Here is a 10,396-nt window from a genome sequence, read left to right on the forward strand (position 1 = left end):
GCTAGAGGACGCTTATTCAAAACAAAGGTGTAGCTTGATGACGCCTGGATTTCGCAGAGCTTTTATTATGCCGTTTCTTCCACTCATGCGTCTGTGTGGTAACGCAGCACTGTTTTATCATATTTCATACATTTTAGTATGTTTAACATTGTTATAATGCTACTCTTGTGCGTTCGACACTATGAGACACTTCACACTGCAGTGAGCTAGATCGAATAGCCATGGTAAAACATGGCACTCGCTGTGAATCAAGAAAACCAGATTTAAACAATAATGCCGCGTTCCAGGCAACCCGTGTTTTTTCAACCTTCTACCCGTGAAAATGCACTGGAACGGCAGTCAAACCCGTGACTTCCCACCCGTGTACTCCCAGTTTCACGCGCTGACGTCGCATAGCCCGCGAAACAACAATGTCAGCCCCTACGGATGCTAAAAAGGATACGTAAAATAAAAGGTAACAGCTTCTCTTGCTGTATGTGCCGTTTTTTCTCCTCCGTTTCCCTCAAATAAGCAAGGAGTAATTAACACCTTTGGCCATAGAAATGATTGTAAATGAGCGGTCCGCCATGCTTTGTTTACATCTAGCTACAGTTCCTTGCGCTCAGGCAGTTTGGTGTGACTTCCGGGCTCAAAAACCTGCCTGGGACGCAGCATAAGACTACGTTGAGCTATATAACAATATATATAACAATTAGTTTTCTGTTGATGAATGTATCCAAACAGTTGCTTACCCGTCTAATAAAACATAATATATTAAAGCGTCTTGGTTTCTACTCTCTATGGCTCTGGTTTCTACAAAATAAAACCGGAAATTGAGGGTAACGCCGGTATGATGTCATTGATAGGCGACGCATGGACACGGTCCGTGGCCTGGTTAAAATTGCTTATTTCTCCGGATTTAAACATTCTTGGAAACTTTTGGGATAATGTAAGTACACAAGTCAACAAAATATACAACACTATTCTAATGTTTTGTGATATTTTAATCCAAAAATCTTGCATATTGTGTCTTTAATTTGAAATCCTGATTTGAATTTGAATGCGGTTTGAAACGCCATACTTTTTTGCCGTCGTATACAAAACAAAACAGAAGTTACAATTTACACATCTTATTACATTTGTACAAAAACGGGCCGATTTTAGAAAGCAACATTTTGCAACTCGTAGTAAAATAACAATAACACTTCCCACAATTCACCACAGGAGGGCGGCAGACTTCCACTCGTTTGAGTGACGTCATTTATCTGCAGCACTTTGACTCATGAACCAGGAAGAGCCGGTCACACATTTCATCTACTCTTACAAATCTGTATTATGCTCACATTTGCATTAACGATCGTTCGACAGTAAGTGAGCCCTTGTGTATTCTGTATGTTTCACATGCATAGGAATGTTGATGATTCGGTAGGTAAATTATGATGATCTGCATCTGTTCTGCTCATAAACGCATCACCAAATGTTGCCACGGATGCTTTATATTGTATATAGTCAACGCTATGAAATCGGACTTATTTTGTCTGCATTTGATCACTTTGACCTCTACGTGACATGGCATGTGAACTGTCCCTTCTTTATTATTATCATTTATTTATTATTATGTGCTCTGTTTCCTAGTGGGGAAACACAATACAACAGAGATAAATTGCTTCAAGGTAAGTAAATACACACGTGCATGATTTGTTTAACTTACTTCTAACTTAGACAGGGTGCTAACTTATGATCATCGTCGTGCGAGGGACTCTCATCTATTTAGTTTCTTGTATAAAGACCCAATTTATATTGTGAATTTTTTAACAAAAAAAAAGTCTAAATAGCTTTCTTTTAAAGGGGTAAGTCAGCCTAAAATGTAAACGAAGCCATTACTCACCCTGGTCTTGTTCTAAGGCAGAATGCCATTCTTTCTTTCTTTTTTAGGACCACTAAAGGATATATATTTTTAAATGTCCCGCTCACGCTCATGAAAGTCAATAGTGATGATCACGCTTTTAAAGAAAGATGCAAAACTACTACAGACTGATCCCATGCAACACGTGCCGTATATTCCAAGTGTTTTGATGGTGAACGATAGGGTTTGAGGAAAAATAAATCGAAATGTAATGTATTATTTTTTTAAAGGCACACTATGTAGTTATTCGCCTAGAGGTCGCCTATTCAAAACAAAGGCCGAGATTGAGCGCGGAATCTTGGGAGTTGTAGTCTTCACCTCACAGCCGGTGGAAAAGTGCTTCCGCTTCTTCCGGTCATGCATATATGGGGTAACGCAGCGCTATTTTATCAAATTAGATACATTTGAGTGTGTTGAAAATGATGTTATTCTGTGCGTTTGTTCCGCGGCTGCATAGACCGTAAAAAAATATGGACGACGCGACTTCATTGACTTCCGCTGACCAAAGTTGAAGCTTTCATAGGCCCGCTCACGGCGCTGACATCTTGGGACCGAGTCTGCGCAGTAGCGATCTCGGGACCGGAGTTGCGCAGTAGAGAACAGGAAGTAGAGGCGCGATTATCAAAAGCCCGCCCACACTCTCGCAGATGCAGAACTAAGAATTATGTTGGTGTGAAATAAACAGTTATGGAAGTGTAGAAATTAAAGCTAAAGCTCCAATCTCCTCCCAAAAATCCAGAAAAAAGTCCGTTAGTGCCTCAGTGACAACTTCACTCAGAGAAGCCGTCAATCTCAGCTGTCAATCATGACGTCACACCCCCGTTTTTATAGCATCAAATAACTCACTAAAACTAAACTTATTTAAAAAACGAACACTTGAAATGAAATTATTGTAATAAAAACTGCCTAAAATGACAGAAACCATCTTTAGGAAACAATTATTTGAAGTGTAATTAAATTGTTTAGTGTGTCTCGCGCCCATTCTAATACATGGAGAGGCGGGGTTTAGGAGCTATACTGGGACCGGCCACCGGGGGGCGATCGAGGCCCGAAAGCTTCAATTTCTGACTGGAGCACTACAGGCTTGCGCGGCTGCTATGAGACACTTGTTGCACACTGTAGTAAGCTAGATCGATATTACAATATCATATTAATATATTCTGGATAGCATTGTATGATGGAAACAATTTACAGTAATTAGTTTTCCATCTATAAATGTATCCAAACAGTTGTTCCCCTTGTCTAATAAAACACATCATATATTAAAGCATATTTGGTGTTTCCATGGTTTCCACAAAATTAAACTGGAAATCGAGGGTAACGCGGGTATGATGTCATTGATAAGCGATCATTCTGGTTAAAATTGCTTATTTCTCTGGATTTAAACATTCATGGAAACATCTGGGATAGTGTTAGTACAAAAGTCAACAAAATGTATAACACTGATCTAGTGGTTTTTGGATATTTTTATCCAAAAATCGTACATATTGTGCCTTTAATGAAAATCCTTTTCGTAGCCGTTGGTCTTGCACGACTCCACGCGTTCATGAAACTCTATCGCTCAGAAAAAGCACAAGAAATCAAGACATGAAATACAATCAATGTTCTTTATTTTCTGAGTTGAACATATCTGTGTTTGTCTCAACAACAAGTTACCACATTCACATCTGTTAACTCGTTCAAACGGCAGCGCTATAGCAGTTTCGCGAACGCACACTTCACATAGCCGTGCACAGAAGACCAATGGCCAAGGTCAGGATTTTCGTTAAATGCATAACATTTTGTGTGTTTTTTCCCACCAAACCCTATAGTATACCCACAGACCACTTGTGAGCACATGTCACATGAGATCTTTCTGTGAGATCTTATGCATCTTTTGTAAAAACTTGATGATGGTCGCTATTCACTGCTATTATACGAGCACGAGCAAGACATTTTTTTTTTATTATTTTGTGGTCCAAAAAAGACACCAGAGTGAGTAAATGATGACTTAAAGGGTTAGTGCACCCAAAAATGAAAATTCTGTCATTAATTACTTACCCTCATGTCGTTCGACACCCGTAAGACCTCCGTTCATCTTCAGAACACAAATGAAGATATTTTAGTTGAAATCTGATGGCTCTGAAAGGCCTCCATTGGCACAATGTACTTTACACTCTCAAGACCCTTAAAAGGTACTAAAGACATCGTTACAAAGTCCATCTCACTACAGTGGTTCTAAAATAACTTTATGAAGTGACGAGAATAGTTTTTGTGCGCAAAAAAACCCTAAATAACGACTTATATAGTGATGACCGATTTCAAAACACGGCCTCATGAAGCTTCGAAGCGTTATGAATCAGTGAGTCGAATCATGATTCGGATCGCGTGTCCAATCGCCAAACTCCTGAAATTTGGCGATCCAAACTGCTGAATCGACTCACTGATTCTGAACGCTTCAAAGCTTCATGATTCTGTGTTTTGAAATCGTCATCACCTATATAAGTCGTTATTTAGGGTTTTTTTGCGCACAAAAACTATTCTCGTCACTCCATAAAGTTATTGTAGAACCACTGTAGTGAGATGGACTTTGTTACGACGTCTTTAGTACCTTTTATGGGTCTTGAGAGTGTAACGATGTGCCAATGGAGGCCTTTCAGAGCCATCAGATTTCAACTAAAATATCTTCATTTGTGTTCTGAAGATGAACGGAGGTCTTTCGGGTGTCGAACGACATGAGGGTGAGTAATTAATGAAAGAATTTTCATTTTTGGGTTAAAACAACCCTTTAAGGTGAACTATCCCTTTAAGTTAATTATTAAATTTTCCCCTGCTCGTTATAGCACTATACAGTTAGATACATTATTTACTTATGTATTATTTATCTATTTTTGATTTTAATATTGTAATCTATAATTTAGTTTTTCTCGAAACATTTCCACGGACCGCCTTGCGAAAATCCCTGCTTAAGATGTGCTGTTGACCTTTTCGGTGTGTGGATGAATGCTTTTTTTCTCAAATGTGTAGGTCAGGGCATTGACACACCACTGTCAGACACGGGACATCAGCAGGCGGCGGCAGCTGGCCGGTACCTCAAAGATCTGCATTTCACCAATGTCTTCATCAGTAACCTGCAAAGAGCCGTCCAGGTGTGTGTGTGTGTGTGTGTGTGTGTGAGACTGCAACTCTGTTATATTTAGTTAGTGACTTATCCATTATGTGAACAACTTCTTCTCCTCAAGACAGCTGAAATCATTTTAGGAAACAACCTTCATTCTTCTGCGAGTGAGATGATATTGGATCCTTTACTCAGAGAGAGGGTGAGTGTCTGTCTCAGCCAAGATGTGAGATTTTTATGTCACATGACAGTTATATACAGAATACAACTTGCATTGGAATGTGTGTTAAATGTATAAATAGATTATATAATGTTAAGGATAAGATTAACATCAGAAATTATGAAAAAGATATAGAACAAAATACAGTCAAACCAAAATGTATTCAGACACCTTCAACATTTCTCACATTATCACAGTTTGTTCACTATAGTTTAGAAAATGGTAATAAAATATGACAAGAACTCACAAGTTAAACTCTGCCAGAACAAATTCATCTTGATGATAATGTCAGATAACTTTGATAGAAAGGTATGTAATGGATCACAATCAACCAATCAGAGGTTAAATTTAAGTACAAAATTAGATAATACCAATTTAGGTCAATCAATGACCAAGCAATGCTTCATTTTGTTCAGTCTGTGGTGTAAAAGGTTGCATTAGCCATTAAAGAAAAAAAACACTTCGGCAAAACACGGTCAGGTCAAAGTGTCTGAATCATTCTGGTCCCAAATTTGTATCAATTTTACTGGTAGTCACTGTATGAAGAATTTTTTGGGCATAATATGTCCCAGTTTACTTTATTTTGTTATCCTCACTTACGTAAATGAACTATAGTGTCCTGCACCCACTACTAAAAAATGACATTCTGGTGTCTGAAGAATTTTTGGTTTGACTGTAGCATCTCTTAAATTTGGCCTTTGTTGGTTCAAATGCATGTGTGTGATGGGTAAAACTTTAGAATAATGGTCCGTAATTAATAAGTAATGCAGGACTAATGAGTAGTACTACATTAACACTTCAGCTACTACTATTAACTAATATAGAAACAAGCTTAGCTAATCAGTAAGTAATATCAAATTTAAGACTAAGATAGTTCCTTATTAGGTAATCAATAATTACTGAAAGGGATTGGCATCACTAAGAACTAATAGGTAACTATGACAAATTATAAAGGATTACTAATTAATTACTAATCACAACATGAATGTGTCTGAGATGTGAGAATTTTTTTTACTCTCAATCTGGTCATAAAATGCATCACTAGTTACTCAAGGGTTACCTAGTCACTACGCAGGAACTACTAGTGACCTGGGGCCTCGTTTATAAACGTTGCGTACGCACAAAAGAAGGCGTACGCCGCTCTCTACGCAATAATTGGTATTTATAAAAAGCAAACTTGACGGGAAAATGTGCGGTCCTTCACGCAAGCTCTGACCCAGGCGTACGCACAAAAACGGGTGAAATGAGAAATGGCGACACCGTCGGCAGATGGAAGAAACACGTGAAAGTGTGTGAAACTGTAGACCTTTTTGTAAAAGAAATGGCAATACTGCCTCTCATAAATAACTTGAAGACTTCACAAAGCAAGTATTACAATTAACAGCCTACCCGAACACCCGTTTGATCGATCTGCAGTGTAAAACAAACTAAATCAAACGAAATTACAACAGAAATGCAAAAAAAAAAAAAAAGTGAAATATGTTCTGCAACAATATTGGCATGTTATGCAATTCATCCTCATAAATAATATGGTAAACAGAACGAAATAATGTACAAAACTGATATTCTCGTCAATGTGTCCGTCTGGCGGAGCAGATATAGATGCAATTAGATAGACAGATAGATAGATAATTAGGGAGATATATAGATAAATAGATAGATAGATGTATTAATTGTCCACTGGGGAAAGTTGTTTTCATAGTAAAAAATTCTTCATCAGCTACGGAATCATGGTATTCATGCAAATGCCTTTAGTTTGTTTTATTTTCGATAAAATAACATATGACGTATGTCTCAACCATTCAGAAAGCTGCAAGAAATTACATTTGCACTGAACTATTTCCCATTTCCACGTAGATAACAGGGATAGGGATTAACAGGGATTCCCCAATAATTGCCGCCAGTCTCTCATCAAGAGGGGTCCGCTCTGGTGTCCCCTTTCCCCCACCCGTGGCAGACACACTCTGGCGATGGAGCGCTAGACGCTTTTTTGCCTCGACTTTGATGTCCGACCATTTCTTTTTTTTTCAGAGGTCCGAGGTTGTGAGGCTACAGCATTTACGGCGTCTGCAACCTTTTGCACTTCAAGTGCCTTTTTGGCATTAGTAATGCCCACACTGTGCCCTCCAAAAAAAATTTTTCTCCTCTTTTCCACCTCGCCAACGATAATTTCTACTTTACATTGAGTGAAGTTACGTTTTTTTGATTTCCTCTCTGTATTTGCCATGATTTCGCAATCGATGAATATTAACTTGTGGGCGTTTCACGGACTATTTATGGGCAACTATGGGCGTGACATGGAGCCGCAAAAGCTGCGCTACATTTAGAATTGATTGTGATTTATTAAGGGAAAACTGCGTAGGATGTGCGTGCGCACGGTTTTATAAATCCGAATATTTTTGTGCGTACGCACGTCCTATGCTTCATCCGTACGCCACTTCTGACGCAAATCCTATGCAAAGTTTTATAAATGAGGCCCCTGACCATTATTTTAAAGTGAAAAACCATGGTCCAGATCACTAGTAGTTCCTGCATAGTGACTAGGTAACCCTTGAGTAACTAGTGATGCATTTTATGAATTTATTCAGAGTAAAAAAGATGATTGATTACGTCTCAGACACTATAATGTTCTTTATAATTTGTCAGTTAGTTAATAGTTATTAATGAGGCTAATCTCATTCAGTAAGTATTGGTTACTTAACAAAGTACTATCTCCTAAATTTGAAATTAGTTAAGCTTGTTTCTATATTAGTTAATAGTAGTAGCTGAAGTGTTAATGTAGTACTACTCATTAGTCCTGCATTATTTCCTGCATAGTTACCTATAAATGATGGACCATTATTCTAAAGTGTTACCGTGTGATGTATTGGACAGGGTTTCGGGGTGGCGGAGGGAAGACCGAAGGAACATCTGAAGAACATGGCGAACGCAGCGGGTCAGGCCTGCCGAGATTACACACCGCCCGGTGGAGAGACACTGGAACAGGTAGAAAATGAAGCAGGCCTTGAATATTGATGATATGATGAAAAAAATGATGCCATTTAAATCCAGAGGGAAATCCGAAGGAGCTTATACACTGAATTTTGTGTGAAAGTACTTTGTGAAGTACACAAAAGTTAGGAAAAATAACGTTTTTATTTGATCAAACATAAAGTAATATTGTGAAATATTATTACAATCTAAAATAACTTTTTTCTATATTTTAAATTGTAATTTTATTCCTGTGAGCAAAGCTGAATTTTCAGCATCATTACTCCAGTAAATTGCAACTTTTAAACTGTAGTATACATAACTATAAAATATTTAGTAATTTTTACATTATTTTTTCGAAGAGTATAGTAATCATTGACCGATCAGATGAAACTGTTTCTGTGTTTATCCAGGTAAAGACACGCTTCAAGAAGTTCCTCAAATCCTTATATCAGCGCATGTTAGAGGAACACTGCTCATCCGACCAGTGCTCTGCATCCAGCTCTGGACCATCAGAACAGCCTGTGATTGCTGGACTAGCCAGTGATGGAGTCCACGATGTACCCATCCACGCTCTGATCGTTAGTCACGGGGCGTTCATCCGCGTGTGTGTGCGCCACCTAGTGGAGGACCTGAAGTGCTGTCTGCCTGCAGGCCTGAAGATGAACCAGGTGTTCTCGCCGTGCCCGAACACTGGCATCAGCAGGTTCATCATCACCCTCTGCAGAGAGGAAAGCGACCCGCGGGCCGCCCACATCCAGTGTGTCTTCATCAACAGAAAAGACCACCTGAATGATGTCAAAAACTCTGATTAACAGTGTTATGTGACTGCCTGGTTGGTTTATGTGAAATGGCCAGTGTATTTATTTATTGGTCCTTACAAACTCGACGACTGAAGCACATATGAGTCTGTGTAATTGATTTTATTGTGTAAATTATTTAACTGCAGTGATTTATTCATCCTGTCAGCTGACTGAACGCAAACAATAAGACGTCTTTGTGATGTTGTTCGTTATACAAGCACTTTATACGCACACTACTGCATTTTTGGCCTTTAAAACACTGCAGTATTCACACGTACTGGACATGTATATTCATGTTTATGCAATAAAGATATTCAGAGAAATGTAAAGCTAAGAAAGTTCGATTTTTCTTTACATTTGTGGGCAAATCTTGACTGTGCGGCTTTACTGTGTAATTTATGTGCAGAGAAAATGTCTTAACCTTTAAAGGGTTAGTTCACCCAAAAATGAAAATTCTGTCATTAATTACTAACCCTCATGTCGTTCGACACCCATAAGACCTCCGTTCATCTTCGGAACACAAATTAAGATATTTTAGTTGAAATCCGATGGCTCTGAAAGGCCTCCATTGGCACAATGCACTTTACACTCTCAAGACCCATAAAAGGTACTAAAGACGTCGTTACAAAGTCCATCTCACTACACTGGTTCTACAATAACTTTATGAAGTGACGAGAATTGTTTTTGTGCCCAAAAAAAACCCTAAATAACGACTTATACAGTGATGACCGATTTCAAAACACAGCATCATGAAGCTTCGAAGTGTTATGAATCAGTGAGTCGATTCAGCGGTTTGAATCGCCAAAGTCACGCGAGTTTGGCGGCTTGACACGCAAACCAAATCATGATTCGACTCACTGATTCATAACGCTTCGAATCTTCATGATGCTGTGTTTTGAAATCGGTCATCACTATATAAGTCGTTATTTAGGGTTTTTTTGCGCTCAAAAACTATTCTCGTCACTTCATAAAGTTATTGTAGAACCACTGTAGTGAGATGGACTTTGTAACGACGTCTTTAGTACCTTTTAAGGGTCTTGAGAGTGTAAAGTGTATTGTGCCAATGGAGGCCTTTCAGAGCCATCAGATTTCAACTAAAATATCTTCATTTGTGTTCCGAAGATGAACGGAGGTCTTACGGGTGTCGAACGACATGATGGTAAGTAATTCATGACAGAATTTTCATTTTTGGGTGAACTAACCCTTTAAAGGGGCTGTTTGTAAGAATTGTCTTGTATTAATCACTTTTTATTGCCAATGTGTGAACAACTTTTAACGAAACTTAAAACTTCCTAGGTTGTCTATGAAAGCCTGTAGGCTGATTTGTATGTGAGGGTTTTCCCCCAGAAAATCTAAAGGATGGGACGTTTACGTGTGCTCCCAGGAGCCTCTCTTCTGTTATATGACATTCATGAAAGATA

At 38.6% G+C, this 10,396-nt stretch overlaps 1 protein-coding gene across 1 annotated transcript; it reads left to right on the plus strand.

Moving 5' to 3' along the window:
- Positions 1–1,261: 1,261 nt before the first annotated feature.
- Positions 1,262–9,307, plus strand: tigarb (TP53 induced glycolysis regulatory phosphatase b; the record flags this gene model as incomplete). Its single annotated transcript, XM_079818324.1, is given in 7 exon segments — positions 1,262–1,288; positions 1,291–1,346; positions 1,615–1,652; positions 4,892–5,013; positions 5,107–5,184; positions 8,077–8,187; positions 8,586–9,307. Coding segments are annotated over 7 exon segments (834 nt in total). The 3' UTR covers positions 8,988–9,307.
- Positions 9,308–10,396: the final 1,089 nt, after the last annotated feature.

The sequence above is a fragment of the Gobio gobio genome (genome assembly GCF_949357685.1).
Source record: "Gobio gobio genome assembly, chromosome: 5".
Lineage (NCBI taxonomy): Eukaryota > Metazoa > Chordata > Actinopteri > Cypriniformes > Gobionidae > Gobio > Gobio gobio.